Below are 22,935 nucleotides of genomic sequence, written 5' to 3'. Positions count from 1 at the left end.
TGTGGAGAGAGAAAGAGTTAACGTTTCAGATCAATGACCTTTTTTGTCAAAACTGCACATAAAACGTGTACTTGGTAACATTTTCACGGGAGACCTTTTAAGATCGAGAGCTCCCTGAGAACGGACATTAGCTCAAGGACATCTTAAGTACGCATCACAGCATGAGACAGAGTGCATGCAATGCAGATTCTAATTCCACTTCTTTCAATGGAGATCAGGGGGAAAGTTCACCAGTGCCTGGAGTCATACCTGGCACAAAGGAAGATGGTTGTGGTTGCTGGAGGACAATCATCTCAGTCCCAGAACATTGCTGCAAGAGTTCCTCAGGGCTGTGTCCTTGGCTCAACTATCTTCAGCAGCATCAGAAATCACCTTCCTCTATCACAAGGCCAGAGTTGGAGGTGTTCACAGATAATTGTAGTGTTTAGGCTCCATTTGTAATTTGTCATAACAAAACCTCATCTGCCCTTTTACCTTCTCCCTTCTGACTGTCCAGGGCCCAAACACTCCTTCCAGGTAAGTCTTTCAATTTAGTATTCGCTGTTCACGATGCAGTCTCCTCTACATTGGGGAGACAAAACGCAAATTGCGTGGCCACTTTGCAGAACACCTCCATTCAGTCCGTAAGCATGACCCCAAGCTTCCGGTCGTCTGTCACTTAAATTCTCTGCTCTACTCCCACTCAGATCTCTCCTTCTTCAGCCTCTTACACTGTTCCAACGAAGCTCAACGCAAACTCAAGGGACAGCACCTCATCTTTCATTGAGGCACTTTACAGCCTTCTGGACTCAACATCGAGTCCAACAATTTCACACTAACGCCTGCCTCTTTTTTTCTTTTTTCTGTTTTTCTCTTTTTTTCCACCCTCTTTCCTATGGCAGCTGATTACTTTGCTATTTTCATTTACACCCGATCTAGACTCACCTTTTGTTTCTTAATTTGTCCCATTGCCATCTCCTTTTGCTTTACACCATCGTCAATTTTGTCTCAATCTCTCCTGCCTTCCACCCTATCACAGACTTTCCTTTTGTTATTTCCTCCCCTTCCCTCACTTAAAAACCTGTTACATTTCTAACTTTTTCCAGTTGTGACAAAGGGTCATCGACCTGAAACATTAACGGCTTCTCTTCACAGATGTTGCCTGACCTGCTGAGTATTCCCAGCATTTTCGGTTTTTATTATGAATGTTCCCTTCAAGTTGCCTCACCACATTTATTGTTTTTTCTGAAGGGCAGAATGGCTTAACTATTATTGGTATTTGGAGAATGAGCAAGATAGACATAACCAAACTGCCAGAGGTGCAATTGAGAAGAACAATTAGAAGTGTGATGAAGGACAGAGTACAACTGGACCCTGAACTATCATTGATTCTACGGAGCTATAGTGAGAGACCCCGACAGAGGGGTGGGGGAGAGGAGGAGGAGGTGGGGCGGGGGGAGCGAGCGCCCGCCAGGCCCACAGAGGCGGGGGGGGAGCGAGCGCCCGCCAGGCCCACAGAGGCGGGGGGGGGAGCGAGCGCCCGCCAGGCCCACAGAGGCGGGGGGGGGGAGCGAGCGCGCGCCAGGCCCACAGAGGGAGGGGAGCGAGCGCGCGCCAGGCCCACAGAGGGAGGGGAGCGAGCGCGCGCCAGGCCCACAGAGGGAGGGGAGCGAGCGCGCGCCAGGCCCACAGAGGGAGGGGAGCGAGCGCGCGCCAGGCCCACAGAGGGAGGGGAGCGAGCGCGCGCCAGGCCCACAGAGGGAGGGGAGCGAGCGCGCGCCAGGCCCACAGAGGGAGGGGAGCGAGCGCGCGCCAGGCCCACAGAGGGAGGGGAGCGAGCGCGCGCCAGGCCCACAGAGGGAGGGGAGCGAGCGCGCGCCAGGCCCACAGAGGGAGGGGAGCGAGCGCGCGCCAGGCCCACAGAGGGAGGGGAGCGAGCGCGCGCCAGGCCCACAGAGGGAGGGGAGCGAGCGCGCGCCAGGCCCACAGAGGGAGGGGAGCGAGCGCGCGCCAGGCCCACAGAGGGAGGGGAGCGAGCGCGCGCCAGGCCCACAGAGGGAGGGGAGCGAGCGCGCGCCAGGCCCACAGAGGGAGGGGAGCGAGCGCGCGCCAGGCCCACAGAGGGAGGGGAGCGAGCGCGCGCCAGGCCCACAGAGGGAGGGGAGCGAGCGCGCGCCAGGCCCACAGAGGGAGGGGAGCGAGCGCGCGCCAGGCCCACAGAGGGAGGGGAGCGAGCGCGCGCCAGGCCCACAGAGGGAGGGGAGCGAGCGCGCGCCAGGCCCACAGAGGGAGGGGAGCGAGCGCGCGCCAGGCCCACAGAGGGAGGGGAGCGAGCGCGCGCACGCCAGGCACCTCAAGTCGCTGGAGAAATACCACCAACGATGCCTCTGCCAGATCCTACAAATCCCCTGGGAGAACAGACGCACCAACAGTAGCGTCCATGGCCAGGCTAACATCTCCAGCATTGAAACACGGACCACACTTGATCAGCTCTGCTAGGCAGGCCACATCGTTCGCATGCCAGACGCGAGACTCCCAAAGCATGCGCTCTATTCTGAGCTCCTTCATGCAAATGAGCCAAAGGTGGACAGAAGAAACGTTACAAGGACACCCTGAAAGCCTCCCTGAAAATTTGCAACATCCCTACTGACACCTGGGAGCCCCTAGCCAGAGACCGCCCTAAGTTGAGGAAGTGCATCCGGGAGGGCGCTGAGCTCCTCGAGTCTCAACGTCGAGAGCATGCAGAAATCAAGCGCAGGCTGTTGAAAGAGCATGCAACAAACCAGTCCCACCCACCCTTTCCCTCAACAACTATCTGTCCCACCTGTGACAGGGACTGTGGTTCTCGTATTGAACTGCTCAGCCACCTCAGGACCCATTTTTAAGAGTGGAAGCAAATCTTCCGATTCCGAGGGACCGCCTATGATGATGATGATGGATGGATGTAACTGGTCAGAGAGATTCTCCAACAGTGCCTCTTTACAAGACAGCCAAGATTGAAACATGCTGTAAAGCACCTATGTGACTCTCGTGGATTCGAAGAGAAAAAGCAACTGACTCGGGTGGGGAGCAGTGAAGAGAGGGAGGAAAAACACAAAAATGAATATTTGTTTCATCTCGTCCTTTTCCAGCAGCAGAGCATTCTACACACTTCCTCCACTGATCTGAACTCCAGCTTTATTTCCTGATTCTGTGATTAGCATCAATCAGGGGATCATAACATAAATAGGAGCAGGAGTAGGCCATTCGGCCCTTCGAGCCTGCTCCGCCATTCAATATCTTGGCTGATCTGATGATGAACTCAGCTCCACTTCCCTGCCTGCTCCCCATAACCCCTTATCGTTTAAGAAACTGAATAAATTTAAGACAGAAATAGACAATGACCCAGCTCTCAGGCAACGAATTCAACAGATTTACAACCCTCAAGAAATTTCTCCTCATCTCAGTTTTAAATGGGCAGCCCCTTATTCTAAGATTATGCCCCCTAGTTCTAGCCTGTCCCATCAATGGAAACATCCTCTCTGCATCCACCTTGTCAAGCCACCTCATAATCTTATACGTTTCGATAAGGTATCTCATTCTTCTGAATTCCAATGAGTAGAGGCCCAACCTACTCAACCTTTCCTCAGAAGTCAACCCTCTCATCTGCAGAATCAACCTCGTGAACCTTCTCTGAACTGCCTCCAAAGCAAGTATACCCTTTCGTAAATATGGAAACTAAAACTGCACGCAGTATTCCAGGTGTGGCCTCACCAATACCCTGTATAGCTGTAGCAAGACCGCCCTGTTTTATACTCCATCCCCTTTGCAATAAAGGCCAAGATTCCATTGGCCTTCCTGATCATTTGCTGTACCTGCATACTATCCTTTTGTGTTTCATCCACAAGTACCCCCATGTCCCGCTATACTGCAGCACTTTGCAATTTTTCTCCATTTAAATAATAACTTGCTCTTTGATTTTTTTTCTGCCGAAGTGCATGACCTTACACTTTGCAACATTATACGCCATCTACCATATTTTTGCCCACTCACTTAGCCTGTCTTTTTCCTTTTGCAGATTTTGTGTCAGACACATTGCTTTTCCTCCCATCTTTGTATCATCAGCAAACCTGGCTGCATTACACTCAGTCCCTTCAACCCAGTCATTAATATAGATTGTAAATAGTTGGGATCCCAGCACTGATCCCTGCGGCACCCCACCGGTTACTGATTGCCAACCAGAGAATGACCCATTTATCCCGGCTCTCTGTTTTCTGTTAGTTAGCCAATCCTCGATCCATGCCAATATATTACCTCATACATTAAACATAGAATATGTACTTTTTGATTGTTCCCAGCAGAGATATTCTTTCAAAACTACTATTAGTAGATTTGTTCCCCGTATTCCTTAAAGAAAAGGTTTCTGTGGGTGAAGTGTTTATAATTCACAGGAGTAAAAACAAATTACAGGTATTGAAGCTTTAAGTGAGGCTCACAATTCTGGCCACTACCACCTTTTATACAAGAAATTTTGAAGTAGTTTATTTTCAGATACAGGCATATCCTGAAAAATGCTTCACTCGTTTGCCAGGAATTATTACACCAGTATTTAAGCAGTATTTGGCTTATGAATTGCAGCTGAATACAGGCAATTTATAAATCCGTGCCGCACAGCCCAGCCGACTGCAACATTCACTCAACAACCAACATTCAACATTAAACTTTTCACGAGAAATTGGAGCAAAACTTCAATTCCTGCCCAATTTTGGCACAGGGCGGATTATAGCTAGTGCAACTGATTAAAAAGGAAAACAGTTCGAGATAATTTTATGCTTGGACCAGGATCTCTCATACAATGGAAAGCAGTGTGTCCTTGAATTATACCCTTGGATCCAAATTACACTTCAACCAATTATGTATTCACTTGGAATTGACCATTTTCCATGGATAAAATAATGTTGGGCAGAGGGAAAAGGTAACCCCGAAAATGTTTTGTCAAAGGGCATTAATTGTCAGATCCTGTTGAGAACTGCCATATGCACATTGGTGTCAATTATTTACTTTAATAACTATATTTATGCTTTTATGATACCAGTCACAGTATGTGCAAACCTATGAAACACAGGGCCAATGCTACGCTGGAGTTTGGGGTTTACTAACCTACTATATTGCTATGTCCTCAATTGTCTCTTCTGTGGCCATAAAAAAGCAAAACTGTCTTATTACAACCAACTTAAACGGTATTCCACTAATTTGATCTCCACCCAACAACTTGAGTCTAAATAACCTTACAACTTCTGAATTAACACAAACCCAGTATTTTTTTTTAATATAAACTTTTTTATTCTATCCCGCAACTTTCTTCTCTCCTCTCCCAAAGGCATCATATCCATACAGGGGTATAGTTTCAAGGTTGTCCTCCAACACTCCACACAAGTCACCATGCTCCACTTGAAACTAGCAAATAAGCTTTTCGACCGTGGGATCACAACAGACAAGGCCAAATTTGTCCACACCCGACACCGACACACACACACATTCCAGGTTAGTAGACAGCAATCAAGAGCAGGGACCTTTGCCAATTTTCTCCCTCAGTTTATCGTTTTGTCCCCACCACCACCTCAACTGAGGTGCCACTAACTTAACTCAGCACCAAACCAGAGACCTTTCCTGTTCAGCTCCTAAAAGCTAAGCCAACTTTTGCTTCTAATTTACCTAAAACACTTCATTTATCTTGTCATTGATATTGCAAGTATAGGTTTTAATGTACAAAGGAAAGACTTGCATTTAAAAAGCGCCTTTCATGACCACCGGACGTCTCAAAGCACTTTACTGCCAATGAAGTATTTTTGTAGTGTAGTCACTGTTGTAATGTGGGAATGCGACAGTCAATTTGCACACAGCAAGCTCCCACAAACAACAATGTGATAATGACCAAATAATCTGCTTTTGTTATGTTTACTAAGGGATAAATATCAGCCAGGGATAACTCCCCTGCTTTCTAAATAGTGCCATGGGATCATTAACATCCACTTGGGAGCACACGGGGCTTCAGTTTCACAGTTCATCCGAAAGACGGCACCTCTGACGGTGCAGCACTCCCTCAGTACTGTACTGGGAATATCAGCCTCGATTTATGTGCAACCCATAAGCTTCTGGCTCAGGAGGAGAGTGTGCTACCCACTGAGCCACAGCTGATAAATTATCATAGTCAGTCCCTCGAATCGAGGATGACTTGTTTTCACGTCAAAAAGTTCACAGGTGTTTCAATGAAGGACCTAAAATTCTAGGTCCTGAACTAAATCTTGAAGGGTGGAAGATGCCTGTGCGTGGATTTTATTTAACGTGTGGTGGCCGTTGCACACCAGCCACCACATGGGCTTGACACCTAGGTCTTGGTACAGTAGCAAGGATTAACCAAGACGACTGGAGACCAGCTCTGCTGCACGGACCTGGTGCACGCACACATCGCAGCGTGGGCTGGCCCATGCTGCCCCTGGGCCCTCGCCTCTTCTGGGCCTCGAACTCACCGCTCTTGTTGTTCCTGCCCATGCTCCAATCACCTGAGTGGCCTCCGGCTGCGAGCACCATCGGAGCAGGCCGGGGAGCGGAAGGGGCAGCGTGACGGCCTGGCCCAACAGGCTGTGTGGCCCACGGCCTGCGAGCACCATCGGAGCAGGCAGAGGAGCGGAAGGAGCAGCGTGGCGGCATACCACTCCAGGGAGCAGCACGTGCTGGAGCAGGAGAGCAACGACAGCGAAGAGTGACGTCACCAAGATCCACGTTGGTGATTGGAGCTGACAAATAGGTGGAAAGTGACCCGTGAACTCCAGCCTTTGATAATTAGTTGAACGTTAAGTGAAAATTTATTGGGTAAGTAAATAGAAAACAACAGAGTCAAAGTGTGAACACACTTGGGTCTGGCATTACACATTTAGCACACAATAGTCTATACATCAGCCAATTAGTGTGTTATAATGTGAACTTTTCTCCCCCAGAGTCGACACAACAGCAATGTATTCACAGGATCTACCCTTAAAACACCAACCTCCAAACCCCGATTGAGATGATAAAACATCTTTAATCCATTTATATCTTTGGTATAAAATCACAACACTTACAATTATAATGAGTATCGCCATCAGGAGCTCTTTATGATAAATAAAACCTACAAACTACGCTGAACATCTTCATTTTGAATACATACCTAATCAGCAAGTTGACGAGATCAAAAAAGCATCTACCAAAGAGGTGTTACTGATGTCGATGGTATAAGGGAAACAAATTTCTGCATAGTCATTAATCCATGTATGCTTCAGCAATCTGGTCATTTTAACTGTCTGTTCATTCAACTCTTTCGCACCATCAATCCCAGTATTACTCATAGTTCAAACCAAAAAAGTGTTCAGACATTAACAGAAGGAAATGGAGGGGGAAACTATTTTAAGAAATTCCTACTTCTTTTAATGGTCTAGATTTTCTTTAAAAATGAGGTTCTGCTGCTGACACTTGTTCTCAGCTTAAGTACTTTGATTCTGTAGCTGCTCATTTCTGTATCAACATCCTCCTACCTGCTTGCTTCATACAAAAATCATTTCACAATTCAATATGAATGTGACTGCATGGTGTCTGAATGTACAGCAGTACTGTGACTGCAGATCATACCAGGCACCCAAGAATCTCACTGCGCGTGCAATCTGCTGTTCCATTTTAAAACAGATTGCACTCCCCTTCCAAATGGTTGCTTGAGAGATTAATTCAGCACTTTCTTTGAATTATTCCATCCCTTCCAAATTTCTCTGAATACCGTACGTACTCGTCCCATGACGATCTGGGCCGTGGGTTTCACAACGGCAACCATCTAGATCGCCCCATAACCAGTGATGCATGAGCCACAACTCGAGAAGGACTCGTTAGACAATGGCTGTTCTCCAGGGCATCCTACTCTTCCCCCCCGTAGCAAGATCACAGAATAACTCACTTCTGCATCGCACTCCATCTACCAGCTCCAAGCTAAGAACCACCCAAAAGAGGCAACTAAGTTTGCCTGACAAATTATGTGGATCTTGACATGGACACATGTGCAATTCGCACTTAACAATATTATTTACTCAGCCACTTACTGGTACTGTTCACTTTCTTCACTCAAGCAATATGTCAATGACCTCTATACCATTTCGAAATGTCTTGGTGGGTCACGGAAGTTAATATTTCATAAACAACCATAAAATTCCAGAGTAATATATTTAATCTAAATCTTTCCCTCCTCATTCCAAAGGATACAACCAGGATAGGTGGAGACACAAAATAAGTCATTAAAAATCACTAATAAATTGAAGTATTGAGGATGGGGCTGCAACTAATTAATCCCTATGGCTCAATTCCTAGGTATATTGATGCACTATCCTTAAACTAGATATCCAGCTTCATTGGGGAAAAGGTGGTACCCGAATGAAACAACAGAATTTAAGCACAGAGCAACACTGTAGCTTATTTTCATCCTTGGATTATTTCATAAATCTCAAACTGCAACTGCATCTGGGGAAAGGGAGATACACAAAAGGCAATTAAGGGACAATGAGATTTCCCCCAATCCCCACATCACAACAGTCAAAATGTCATCTCAGATGACCTTTTTAAAATAGATGCATATAGGGATTTAGATCTCCCTGTAGACTCGGATACCGTTTTACAAGTGCACATTATATCATATGTGATAGTGATTGCCATTAAATATCTTTCATATTTTGTACAATTGCATCGCATTTTTAATTACCGTATCAATTGTACTTGGAAAATTAATTTGAGAACATTCAAATTGTAAACATTAGAAGCCCAAACCACACGGAGACTAATTAGCACTTGTGCTGCCTCCAGCTGCACTGGAAACAAACCACAAAGGAATACACAGCACCATTAAACCCATCCTTCCCATCTCTTTAGCTAATTAAGTTTACCCATTTACCAAATTAACATATGTTGCTAACGGCATATATTGCAAAGAATTGTGAATCGGATTTGCACCTCACGTGCACCAATTAAATTGAATTTATAATATATCTATCTATAGATTTAAAATTTGTACATAAAATATTTATACATATATTTGTACACAAAATGGTTAACGTTTCACTAAAGATTGTCATTTAAAAATAGAAGTGACTTTTTACTAATCAGCTAAAAAGTACAATGTTGTAAAAACATGTGATTTAGACACATTGAACACATTCTGTCCGCAGGATCATCATGTGGGAGTCGTGCTTAACCCCAACATCCATTTTTAATACGAGAGTAGCAGAGTCCCTTTTCACCACTTTACCTCAAACATGTTTATTCATTTTGCATCAAAAATAGTACTGATTGAGAATGCATTTTACAAAAATGTTGTTCATAATCACCTCAACAAACTTCCCATAGAAGGGGCTCCGTGTCAAACCCATGGTATACATAAAATTACTGTGTGTTTACAGCACAGAAACAGGTCTATGTCAGTGTTTAAGCTCCACCCGAGCATCCTCCCAGAGTTATACAGCACAGGCGGCGGCGATTCTGCCCATCATGCCTGTGCCAGCTCTTTGAAAGAGCTTTCCAATTGGTCCCATTCCCATGCAATTTTCTCCCCTTCAAGTATTTATCCAATTCCTGATTGAAAGTTACTATTGAATCTGCTTTGATCACCCAGACAGTGCATTCTAGAACATAACTTGCTGTATTAAAAAAAAATTCTCATCTCCTCTGGTTCTTTTACCAAATACCTTAGAATCTGTGCCTTCTGGTTACCAACTCTCCTGCCCATGGAAACAGTTTCTCCTTATGTATTCTATCAAAACCCTTCAAAATTTTGAAATCCTCTAAAATCTCCCCTGATCATCTCTGTTCCATGAAGACCACCAGCAGCATCTCCATATAACTGAAGTCTCTCATCCCAGGAACCAGTCTAGTGAATCTCCTTCGCACACTTTCCAAGGCCTTGACATCCTTCCAAAAATATGTGTGGTGCCCAGAATTGGTCCCAATACTCCAGCTAAGGCCCAACCAGTGATTTATTAAGGTTCAGCATGACTTCCTTGTCGGTATGGCAGGTAAATATGGACACTTTTATAATGGGATTTTTAAAAAAATATTTAGGACTGGGTTGAGATTTCAATGCCTTTTGAAATGGAATGTTGTGATCCGTGTAACATTTCTAATACATAATATTTCATCTCACCCTATCCCTTTCTCTAGCTTCTCCTTAAATGCATCTGTGCTATCCGCCTCAACCACTCCATTTGGTAGCAAGTTCCACATTCTAGCCACTCTCTGGGTAAAGAAGTTTCTCCTTAATTCTTTATTGGATTTATTAGTGACTATCTTATATTCACAGCCCCTAGTTTTGGACACTATTACAACTGGAAACATGTTCTCTGTCTACCCTATTGAACTCTTTCATTACCTCTATCAGGCTACCCATCAAACCTTCTCTTTTCAAGAGAAGAGAGTTCCAAGCCTGTTCAGACTTTCCTGATAGTTGTACCCTCAGTTCTGGTATCATCCTTGTAGATTTTGAAGCTTCTCCAGCATTTCGATATCCTTCTTGTAACAGAGACCGTAACAGAGACCAGAACTGTGCACAGTACTCTACGCGAGGTCTAACCAAGGTTCTATACAAGTTTAATATAACTTCTCTGCTTTTGAATTGTATTTCTCTAGAAATGGACCCGTGCTTCGTTTGCACTTTTGTCATTTAACCTGTGTTTTAATGATTTGAGAGTCTATACCCTTAGATCCCGTTGCACCTCTACCACATTTAAACTCTTATTTTCCAAGGAGTAGGTGGCTTCCTTATTCCTCCTACCAAAATGCAACACTTGATAATGATGTATTCAATATCTGGTGTTCAAAGCTGAAGATATTTTACATAGGCGTTATTAACTCATCATGGAACATTAATCTTCAATTTCTCACGCCTCAGTATTTTTCTTATTGGTCTTTGTTATATGAATGCAAACATGACCAGAAAAACTGTTCTCAACAGGAAATTATACAACGTACGACAACACCACAAGTGTTGCCTCACCCTCTGAAACTAGCTCCACACCCAAAAGGCTTTTTTCCGGTTTAAATTCAAAATCAGTTTTATTAAAACTGGAAATCCATTTCTGGTATAAACAGAACATTGAGAGATTTCTGAGCTCTGGCCTAAATTACTGCACTTGAAGACCTGTAAACTCCATCATGTCCAGGCTTCCATACTTCTGCTTTCTCATTTTTTTGAGCAGCCTCCATTTAAAATAGGTTATTTTCTCTGGAGACTCCTGCATATATACACTTACTCCATTTCTGGATCTCTTAATTGGGGGACCTTTTCCTATGTTACGTAACGTATAGGATTATACACATTTATATGAACAGCCGCTATATAATTGCAATCTGTTTTAATTAAATGTTTCACTGCCCCATGCACTTGAGTTTCCAAATCTACTTTGTGGTTATATATCCTTTAACAAGCATTTCGCTGAACTACTGCATGTTCAGCTGTCTTTGTCAATGTGATATTGTTCCAATGTAATTACGTGCACTAAGGGAAATAGATAAAATCATTAACTTTACTGAATATGCAATTACACAGACTAAAGCAACAGGCAATGCAAGCAGCTGGCCGAACTGAATGAGTTCTATGTAGGATTAATCAGTCAGCCGCTAAACATCAGCCCCATTGAATCCCTCTGCGCTCCTTCCCTGCTGCAAACACTGCGATCTCTCCGATTGATCCTTCAAACAAGAGGACGGCACAGGCTCAAACTGATGTTAAATTGTCTGTCAGTGTGGGTTTAAAGCCTCCCTTAAATCTTCTCAACAGACCTCCCTTCCCCTTTTTGTCTGCACTCTACGTCAACAGTACAAACCATCGAAGTTCGCAGAGAAAAAGAGATGCACCACAGATTGTCATCTCGACCTGACGACATGATAACACACGGTTTCAGACCAACTCCAGTTAGGAAACTATTAAATGAACAATTGCAAATCACTGTTGGTGGGGAAAATCCAAATTTGGAAGATAACAAATTACACAAAGTGGGTTTGCTTTCAAGACAGATCTCTCAAACAATTGGAATGGTTGTTTCTCAGTCCTGGACAAACCCAAAACATTACTTCCTGCATTTGTGTCTATTTATTGGGAGAGCAGTCGGTGTCGGGTGTAGAAACAAAGATATTAATATTCCTAACATACAAGAACTCCTGAAAGATCCTAGTTAAAGTATCCAAATACACTTAAAAGGGCTTACAAAATGTAGGAGTAGTTGGATAGATAATTGCATTCCTCAGAAACATTTCTCTTAATTTGAAACAATGTAGATGAAGTTATGTCCTTGCGGGATAAAAGAGTTTATTTTTTTGAAAAGCTATTTCTTATTTAGCATTATAAAAGCGAGGAGGGCCTGCTGTTGAAAATACCTCGTTTCACACAACTTCCGTTATTTTATCACCCTTCCCTCTTCCTCCCACCCCACTCTCAAAGAGTCGAAAAGTATTATTATTTTTTTACTCAGGGAACAACTATTAAACACACAAATTGCGAACAATTTAAGAACTTGATCATTTTTTGCAATTCATTAAGAACTCCCGGGACTGTGGTAAAAGTTAAGAGTATCCAGACTCCCATTTCTCTGTCTCTTGTTAAAATGTAGCGATACCCCCATACAAAATATTATATTTTTTATATGGCAGAGCTGAACACGAACTTACCCAAAAGTAGCAACTTGACTTCTCGAGCCGCTTTCTCGCCGTCCTCCCGGAGATTTTTATCAATCATTTTCGAGCGCTCTGCGGCCGCCTTGTCTTCGGCGCTGATGGTACAACCCATGGTAAAGAAGTGGCTGGAAATTTTCTCTGTTGTTTTGCAAAAGAAGTTATGGAAAAAACGAAAATTCAGATTCCAAGTTCTTTTCCTTCCGTCTTCGACCTCCACAAAGAGGAAAACAAGAAACAGGACCGCCTCAAAAAAAAACTTTTGCTTTTAAAAATAAAAGGTTATTTCTTTTGCTTTGTGTTTTTTTTCTCTCACTCCTGACACACAAAAAAAATGCAAACAAAGAAAGGGTAAATGCGGGATGGTTTCTGCTTTCAGTGGCTGTAATGTTTTGCAATAAGCCCCCTCTCACAATCTGTGTATGTGTGTGCACTGGAGCTGGGTGCTTGCAGCGCTGCTCCGCCACACCCCGCCAGCTCGAGCCGCTCCGTTCACCACACAGGCACCCGGATGGGACTGAGGACTAGCACTCCGGAGCCGCTGCTGGCTGCTGCTGCTGCCGGCACTGCGCCTGCGCGCTGGTCGCCCCGCTGGCTCCTGGGAGTTGTAGTTCCCCGCTCGTTTCCCACCGGCCGTGCACTGCCGCTCAAGAACTACAATCCCCCGCACGCCGCGCGCGCCCCCTCCACACCAGGTGAGGTGGTGATTGGCAGCCGCGCAAGATTGGCTGCTGCAAGTCTTTTTGGGCTGGGCTGGGTTGGGTGTCGTTAGGCATTGAGTCTTGCTCTGATGTGCAACGCCGTTTCCGATCATTGTTTCTGCACGTTGCATTGGTATGCCACGATTAATAGATCGTTTGCATAGTTGTTTCACATTCTGGGCACGCTTCTCGACCCAATTTTGCTTCTCCTCTCTTTTTACGTATTTAGCATTCACCACACTTTCGTTTTTAAGTGCGGCAATGTTATTTCATTTGTTCTGCTTCAATTCAAGTGACTTGTTGCTAAACAACGGCACCCTGTCACTGTTCTGTCAGCAGGAAGGCAACGAAATCCCCAAGAATGAACCAATCCCGAATTCCCCAGCGTTCATAGTCCCCGCAAAAACGAAGCGGAATCGCACAGGCTGACTAGCCTATTGACATGGAAACAGCATACAACCAACACAATACATGCAACAGTGTGTGCAGTTTTTTAAAGCACGCATTCACCGCCCCTTTAAAAACTAATCAGATTCGGTCACTATTGCATTACTCATGTCTTACCCCTGTTGTGTTTTTGGCCGCATAGAATAAAACGATTTGGAGTTTGAGAAGGATTAAATAAAGCAAAATAAATCGTTCAAAGGTCAACTCGCAGAAGTCTGCACCAACGGTTACATTTATGTTTATGTAGCAATAAAGAGGGCGGTGGTTGCTCCTGTACAATAAGTACACAAACTGGATTGAAATGAATATATATTCTGCTGAATGTAATGATTTATGTAAGGAAGACTTGTATTTACATAGTATCTTTAACATCCTAAAGTGCTTCACAGCCAATAAAATGCTTTTCAAAGTGTCGTCATTGTTTTTGAAGGCAAATGGTGCAGCCACATTGCGCACAGTAAGGTTCCACAAACAGCAATGAGTTTGTGTGTTTTGGTAGCAGTGGTTGAGGGATGAATGTTGGCCGGGAAACTGGAAGAAATCCCGGCTCTTCAAAATAAATCGCCATGCGATCTTTTACCTCCATCTGCGCAGGGAGTTTAATTTCTCATCTGAAAGAGCAGTTCTAACAATGTACTGAGGTGTAAGCCTAGATTTAATGCTTAAGTCCTGCAGTGGGGCTAGAGCTTCTCACTCAGAGGTAAGAATACCAGAGTCAAGCTGACACGAATCAATTAATATCAATGAATCTAAATAATTAAATGTTTTTTTCTTTGGTTGTGTCTGTTAGGAACAGGGAAACGACATGCCCATAGACATAAAACATTGACTAATTCTTGAGAAGTTTGAACCAATCATAAAAAGAGCATCACTTGCTCTCAGCACTTTTAACATTATTTCCAGTCAAATGGGCAATGGGATACCCATTACTATATTTTTAATACACATAGCCCAGTTTATCTCTTTACAAAAATGATATTTTTGGTTTGTGAATTTTTCTTCATTATGACCTTGTTGTAATATCCTTCATAATGCTCTAAGAATCGCCTTAAAAGTGAACTCAAAATGGAATAGGTAGTGAGACTGAATGCGAGAAAAAAAAAGGCATCAAAATGACAAGCATGTTGCTTGTTCAGAGGGACGTAAAGATGTCCTGTCTTATCCGAATCTATTTTATGACCCTTTTATTAGCAAAAGCCTAAGAGGCGAGGGAATAAATGAGTGATGTGGCATGTCAATTTCAGTGCTTCTTTCATTTGGAAGTTATCAAGGATACCAATGGGGCTGGATAAGGTAATTGACACCACCAGGGCTGAACTCTTCTAACACAATTTTGTCCGTCAGATTAGTCAATTGAATTAAGGAGGTTTCTTTGCAAATATAGGATAGTGTTTTTGACACTAAAACTCAGTATCGATCTTCAGTCCTTAGTTCTCAGTCTTTAGTTCTTAGTTTAGTTCTAGATTTTTAAAATATTAGTTCTTATAGCAGTCATGCACTAGGCGGAGTAGGAGTTCATTATCGACTATTTGTAGCAGTGTGTCCCTATAAAATTAGAAAGTGCATCTCCCATAGAAAGAGAAAGGTTACAGGCATTACAATTGTACAGCTAGACCAGCCAGATACAGATAGATATAAATGTGTCATTTAGATGATCAAAGGAAGCGGGATTCAAGCCAGCCAGTCCAGATATAGGGCCCAAGTTTCGGGCCGTGCCTCGAACGTCACAGCCCCGACCTGGACACCCATTTATCGCGCCCGAAAGTGCGTCAAAAAAATACATTCAGATTCTCCGGCTCCCTGCAGGTCCTTTGGAGCTTGGCACGGCGCAGCACAAGCTGTGGGGGGCGGAGCCAGGTCCCTGCACTGAAATCAGTGCCGGGACCTCTGCACTGGCGCGCTACAGTGGCCGGGGATGTGCAGTAGCTCCAGGCACCCGAAACTGTGAGGGAGGGGCCCAAAGCACGCCGCCCCTAGCTCTGGCTGAATGGACTCACTGGGGCGGCAAAGATCAGGCTGCACCTCCCTCGTCCAGCTCCTGCTCTGGCTCCAGCTTCCCCCCCTGTTCAGCTGGCTCTCTCAAACCCCCACCCACCACACCCCCCAGCTCCCGCTCCGCGACCCCCCCACAACTCCCGCTCCGCTTGCCCCCCAGCTCCCGCTCCGACCGCCACCCCCCCGCAGCTCCCGCTCCCGCTCCGCTCCCCCCTCCAGCTCCCGCTCCGACCCCCCCACCCAGCTCCCGCTCTGACACCCACACCCAGCTCCCGCTCTGACACCCACACCCAGCTCCCGCTCCGCTCCCCCCCAGCTCCCGCTCCGACCTGCCCCCCCACCCAGATCCCGCTCCGACCACCCCCCCAGCTCCCGCTCTGACCACCCCCCAGCTCCTGCTCCGACCCCCCCGCCACCCAGCTCCCGCTCCGACACCCACACCCAGCTCCCGCTCCGCTCCCCCCCAGCTCCCGCTCCGACCTGCCCCCCCCAACCAGATCCCGCGCCGACCCCCCCCTCAGCTCCCGCTCTGACCACCCACCCAGCTCCCACTCAGACCCCCACCCCCCCAGCTCCCGCTCCGCTCCCCCCCCCGGCTCCCGCTCCGCTCCCCCCGCACCACAGCTCCCGCTCCCGCTCCGCTCCCTCCCCAGCTCCCGCTCTGCTCCCCCCCAGCTCCGGCTTCCTCCGGCCACCTACCATTAACTCCGGTCCGCTCCCTCTTTCTTCAGTGGGGCCCGCCCGCCCGGCATCTTGCTGGGGCGGGCCCCGCCTGAAGTCTTGGGCCCGGCTTATTCACGTCGGCCGGGCCCGTTCAGCCTCTTCCCACCTCTCCCCCTCCCTCTCCTCCCCCCCTCCCTCCCTCCGTCTCCTCCCCCCCTCCCTCCCTCTCCTCTCCCCCTCCTTCCCTTCTCCCCCTCCCTCTCCTCCTCCCTTCCCTCCCTCTCCCTTCACTTCCCTCCCTCTCCCTTCCCTTCCTCCCTCTCCCCACCCCTCTCTCTCCCTCCCTCTCCCCACCCTCTCTCCCTCCCCACCCTCCCTTCCTCCCTCTCCTCCTCCTCCCCCTCCTCCTCCTCACCCCCCTCCTACTCCCCCCCTCCCCACGCTGACACTGACAGATATAGAGTGAGAGAGAGACACACAGACAGACAGAGAGAGTGAGAGAGAGGGATACACGAGTGGGGGGAGGGGGGGGGGGCATCCCAGCATGCTGTTGGAGGGCTCCCGGTGCTGCAGTCGGTGAGTAGAACATTTTTTATTTATTGATTTAAAAAAAATTTTAAATTAATTTTTTGGATTGATTTATTGGTTGATTTATTGATGTATTTATCATTTATTATTGATGATGGCTCTCTATTTGTAAAACTGAAGTGTTTAATGTTTGTAAACTTCCCTTTCCCCCACGCCCCCCGCCGCCCCCCCGGCCCCGTTCCCTATGCCTGATTTTCTAAGTGTAGGCAAAGTTTTTCTGAGCGTACAAAAATCTACACTTACTCCATTCTAAGTTAGTTTGGAGTAAGTTTTCACTGCCTAAACTTTCAAAACGGGCATAAGTGGCCGGACACGCCCCCTTTGAAAAAAAAATCTGTTCCAAACTGAAACTGTTCTAACTGACTAGAACTGGAGCAAACTAACTGCCAAGAATTGTAATTTCTAAGATACTCCATTCTAAACCAGTTGCTCCAAAAAAACAGGAACAACTCAGGCCAAAGCTTGGCCCCATAGCCACCAGCATAGAAGAGGAATTTACCTCGGAGCAGAAGATCCAGGAGGAATGGATGTTTCTACAGATGTTTCCACTCATCTACAGATAGAGATTCATTACTCTGATATATCTCGCAGTCAAGGCCACCTATGGGCCAAACACCCAAGGCCCCACCCCACTGCTGGCCAAGAACGGGGAAACACTCATCAAGGACACTGAGGCAGTCAGGGCCCGCTGGAAGGAGTACTTCGAAGATCTCCTCAGTTGAGACTCGGCCTTTGACTCAAGTGTTCTCGACTCCATCCCGCAGCATTCTACCCGCCACCACCTCAGTGAGATCCCAACACTGCACGAGGTAGAAAAAGCCATAAGACAGCTAAAAAACAACAAGGCTACGGGTGCGGACGGAATCCCTGCTGAGGCATTAAAGTATGGCGGAGAGGCACTGCTGGCACGAATACACGACGTCATCTCTATCATCTGGAGGAAGGAGAGCATGCCGGGGGATCTCAGAGACGCAGTAAGCGTGACCATCTTTAAAAAAGGGGACGTCTGACTGCGGCAACTACAGAGGAATCTCCCTGCTATCAGCCACTGGAAAAGTCTTCGCTAGAGTCCTCCTCAACCGTCATCTTCCCGTGGCCGAGGAGCTCCTCCCAGAGTCACAGTGCGGATTTCGTCCCCTACAGGGCACAACGGACATGATTTTTGCAGTATGACAGCTGCAGGAAAAATGCAGAGAACAGCACCAGCCCATGGCCTTCTTCGACCTTACAAAGGCCTTTGACACTGTCAACCACGAGGGTCTATGGAGTGTCCTCCTCCGTTTCGGATGCCCCCAAAAGTTCATCACCAATCTCAACGACATGCAGGCCATGGTCCTTACCAACAGATCCATCACAGACCCAATTCATGTCCAGACCATGGTCAAACAGGGCTGTGTCATCACCCCAATCCTCTTCTCAATCTTTCTCGCCGCCATGCTCCACCTCACAGTCAACAAGCTCCCTGCTGGAGTGGGACTAAACTACAGAACCAGTGGGAACCTGTTCAACCTGCGCCGTCTGCAGGCCAGATCCGAGACCACCCCAACCTCTGTTGTTGAGCTACAGTATGCGGACGACGCCTGCGTCTGGGGCAAATACAGAGGCCGCACTCCAGGACATGAGGCGTATGAAAGCATGGGGCTTACGCTAAACATTCGTAAGACAAAGTTCCTCAACCAGCCTGTCCTCACCGCACAGCACTGCCCCCCAGTCATCAAGATCCATGGCGTGGCCCTGGACACCGTGGACCACTTCCCATATCTCGGGAGTCGGCAAGAGCAGGCATCGACGACGAGATCCAACACCGCTTCCAGTGCGCCAGTGCAGCCTTCGATCGCCTCAGGAAAAGAGTGTTTGAAGACCAGGTCCTCCAAACTGCCACCTAGCTCATGGTCTACAGGGCTGTAGTAATACCTGCCTCCTGTACGGCTCAGAGACATGGACCATGTACAGTAGACACCTCAAGTTGCTGGAGAAATATCACCAACGATGTCTCCGCAAGATCCTACAAATCCCCTGGGAGGACAAGCGCACCAACATCAGTGTCCTCTCTCAGGCTAACATCCCCAGCATTGAAGCACTGACCGCACTCCATCAGCTCCACTGAGCAAGCCACATAGTCCGCATGCCAGACACGAGACTCCCAAAGCAAGTGCTCTACTCGGAGCTCCTCCACGGCAAACGAGCCAAAGGTGGGCAGCGGAAATGCCAAAAGAACACCCTCAAAGCCTCCCTGATAAAGTGCAACATCCCCAGACACCTGGGAGTCCCTGGCCCAAGACTGCCCTAAGTGGAGGAAGTGCATCTGAGAGGGCACTGAGCACCTCGAGTCTCAACGCCGAGAGCATGCAGAAATCAAGCACAGACAGCAGAAAGAGCGCGCGGCGAACCAGTCCCACCTAAACGACTATTTGCCCACCTGTGACAGAGTCTGTGGCTCTCATATTGGACTGTTCAGCCACCAAAGAACTCACTTCAGGAGTGGAAGCAAGTCTTCCTCGATTCCGAGGGACTGCCTATGATGATATCAAAAAGCTAACACTGTCCTTCCAGAGGAAGGCAAGACAACCAGTTTATCCTCACCAGCTCATAAGGAGTTGTATAAGTTCTGGAAACATTAGTAACTACAGTCCTCAACCACACTCATGGCAGGCAATCATCTATACCTGGCACTTAATGATAACCATTTTCCTTCACCATAGAAGTCAATCACAAAGGAGCAGCTTACAATGTATTAAGCACGTTGGCTATTTTGGATAATTCAATAAGTTCCAGCACCTCATTAAAGTGCAATTACCTAAATTACTTAATCTTTACCTACCGTTTAATGGCTTTGATTGTTAAAGTTATAGGTTGAAAGGAATAAATTAAGTGTAAGTCACTGACAGACTTCCTTGTAATTTGAAAATATCCTGATATTTCTGTGGCAGGAGATTGTGAGAGGTGGGGGGGGGGAGGCGGGGGAGCGGGGAGCTGGGGGGGGGGGAACAAATTAAACAAATCAAAATAAATTGTACAGTAGTTACTCATTTTGCACAAATCACAATAAAGAGGAACTCAGTACACAATAACCACCTGCACTCTCAGTTACAGTGCTAAGAACAAGCATTGTGATATGAATGGATCAGTTTATTATTCGCTTTTCTTAAAGTCACAGATAGCTTAATTGTTTATTACAACAGCAAAATGCTGCGGATGTTGGAAATCTGAAATAAAAACAAAAAGTGCTAGAAATACTCAGCAAGTCAGGCAGCATCTGTGGGGAGAGAAACAGAGTTAATGTTTCAGGTTGATGACCTTGGGAAAAGTTAGAGATGTAACAGGTTTCAAGCGAGTGCAGGGGTAGGGAAAGGGGGAGGGGAGGAAAGAACAAAAGAGAAGGTCTGTGATAGGGTGGAAGGCAGGAGAGATTAAATGACAAAAAGGTTAATAGTGCAAGGCAAAAGGAGATGGTAACGGGACAAGTAAAGAAACAAAAGATGGGCCGAGAGGAGCTGGCAATTTGACTATCAGAATCATTAGCAACAGTTGCCATCTAAAAAAAAATGGGGGCAGAGGTTATGATTTGAAATTGTTGAACCCAATTTTAAGTCCGGAAAGCTATAAAGTGCCTAATAGAAAGATAAGGTGCTGTTCCTTGAGCTTACGTTGAGCTTCATTGGAGCAGAGTAGGAGGATGAGGACGGAGAGGTCAGAGTGAGAGTGAAGCGAAGAATTAAAGTGATAGATGACCGGAAGCTCGGGGTCACACTTGGAGGTGTTCCGCAATGTGGTCACTCAATCTGCATTTGATCTCCCCAATGCAAAGAAGACCGCATCGTGAGCAGCGAATGCAGTATAGTAAATTGAAAGAAGTACACGTAAATCGTTGTTTCTCTTGGAAGGTGTGAATGGTGGGAAGGGCATAGGTAAAAGGGCAGGTGTTGCGTTTAATGCGCTTGTACGGGAAGGTGCTGTGGGAAGGGGAGGGGATGCTGGGGGTGATAATGGAGTGGACCAGGGTGTCGCAGAGGGACATTGTTTATTAAATATCTTTCAGTGTGTACTGCTAACTAGATCAAAATGTCAATCGTATGTCAGTTCAAATTGTGAGAGGAGGTATCACAAATCCAAAAATAGATATTTAATAGCATGAATGGATTTACTTTTTATTTCATTTACATTCTGCTAATTTATTTTATTTGAGCTCAAATCCACTGAATCCACGTGTATGTATCTTTTTATTTAAGTTTAAATATTCCAGTTTTACCTTCCACTGCTATAAGCCATGGGGATTGCATTCAATAGATTGGCTCGCTAATGCTGTTAACTTGTCAGCTATCTCTCTCAAGAGTCTAATCCCAAATTAATCTCACCAATTTATATCCATCTCAGACACTGATCTCACTGTAAATTTATAATCAGCAAGCAGATAATGCTGAATTACTGTGGCATAAGTAATGTTGAATATGATTTTAAAGTTAATAACAATTGTTGCCTGACCTTTTCTTTGATAATTGTCAAGAAAGGACTAATTCATTCCTTCAGTAGCTTGTGAAGATACTGATGGGATGTTGGTAGTGTAATTGCTAATATAATACAAATTGGTTGACCTAAGACAGTTCGGTGTGCCAAATTTAGGTGTCATTAACTTCTAGCATAAACTGGGATGTAAACCAAGACGGTTCTTTGATAATGAGTTAAGGTGAAGGGTTAAGGAGTAGTATGGTGCCCTTGATTAATATTTTGGTCAGGGTATTGATCTCAGTGGTCTTACAAGCTACACATATCTAGGATTACAATTACAATCAGCTGACTTCCTGCAATTTACTAGGAAAAGAAAGAACTACTTAGGATTAAGTGGAAAATGTAAAGTCTGACCCTGGGAGGGAACACGAAAGTCTTAAGGGTGCGAGGGACCTAAATATCTATTCTTCATGTCTGAGCCTTCATAGTTAAGTATTGGTAAGGCACTGAATTGTGGAAAATATCACAAATGAGCCTCATCCTCTCCTCACTCTAACTCCACACACAGAGAGTTACTGGATAGAATTCAAGAGCAGTATTTTTCCCCCTCATTAGCTCAGTCGCATCAAAGCCAAATGTAACACTCCAACAGCAAAACTTGAAACATTACTGCTTCAACATTGCACCTTTACTATGGGAGAGTGCGATGAATACCTTTTAAGGTATATTGTCGCTTGGAGTGAAGTTGACTCAGACCATTTGCTTGGGTTTGTAAAACAATATTGTGTACTATGTTACAATTAGTGATGTAATGATACAATGGGGATGAAATTAACCCGATTGGGGGCGTTAACCTACGGGGGGCGGGATTTTTAGCACGCGGTGCAGAAGTCCCGCCCCCGCCACGGAATTGCCCTTAACTAGGACGTTACTGGGACGCTGAAGGAAGCGCTACATGGATGCTCTGCGTAGTGCTGACATGCTTCAAAGCCCTTCCCTTCGATAAAAGGAGAGGGCCACTGCGCTCTCTGTAATACCTCTGATGGCCTCCACTAGGCCACCAGGGTAGCGCGGAACCAGAGCTGCAGCCCGGCATCCAAGACGGAGTGCCGGACTGCACAAGGGCAGCCCGGACCACGCTAGGGCCGCCATCGTTAAGCCGACCCGAGAGTCCTCTGACAAAAAAAGATGGTGGCCCAGGGCACTGGTTCCCTCCACTTTAAGCACCACCCCGAGAACAGATGTCGACCAGCATCACGACCCACAAGGCTGGCGTTGACATTCACTTCCGCCAGCCTCGCGACCCGCGGGGCATTTTCCTCTGCGGAATGGTAAGGGGACATCAGCGTCCCAGATGTCATTGCCGATTGCACGGTTGCCCGGGGAGCTAACCAAGGGGCGGGGT

The 22,935-nt window shown here is 46.3% G+C and overlaps 1 protein-coding gene across 1 annotated transcript in view; it reads right to left on the bottom strand.

Moving 5' to 3' along the window:
• Positions 1-13,215, bottom strand: part of LOC139277278 (guanine nucleotide-binding protein G(i) subunit alpha-2) — a 342,086-nt gene extending 328,871 nt beyond the window's left edge. The window contains exon 1 of the mRNA XM_070895531.1: positions 12,688-13,215. Within this exon, the coding sequence (XP_070751632.1) occupies positions 12,688-12,805 (118 nt within the window). The 5' untranslated portion in view covers positions 12,806-13,215. The remainder of the gene's footprint in view (positions 1-12,687) is intronic.
• Between the last annotated feature and the right edge of the window lie 9,720 nt (positions 13,216-22,935).

Source organism: Pristiophorus japonicus, chromosome 12, assembly GCF_044704955.1.
Source record: "Pristiophorus japonicus isolate sPriJap1 chromosome 12, sPriJap1.hap1, whole genome shotgun sequence".
Taxonomy (NCBI): Eukaryota; Metazoa; Chordata; class Chondrichthyes; family Pristiophoridae; genus Pristiophorus; species Pristiophorus japonicus.
The sequence above is the reverse complement of the archived record's forward strand: the minus strand, read 5'-3'. Positions and strand labels throughout refer to the sequence as shown.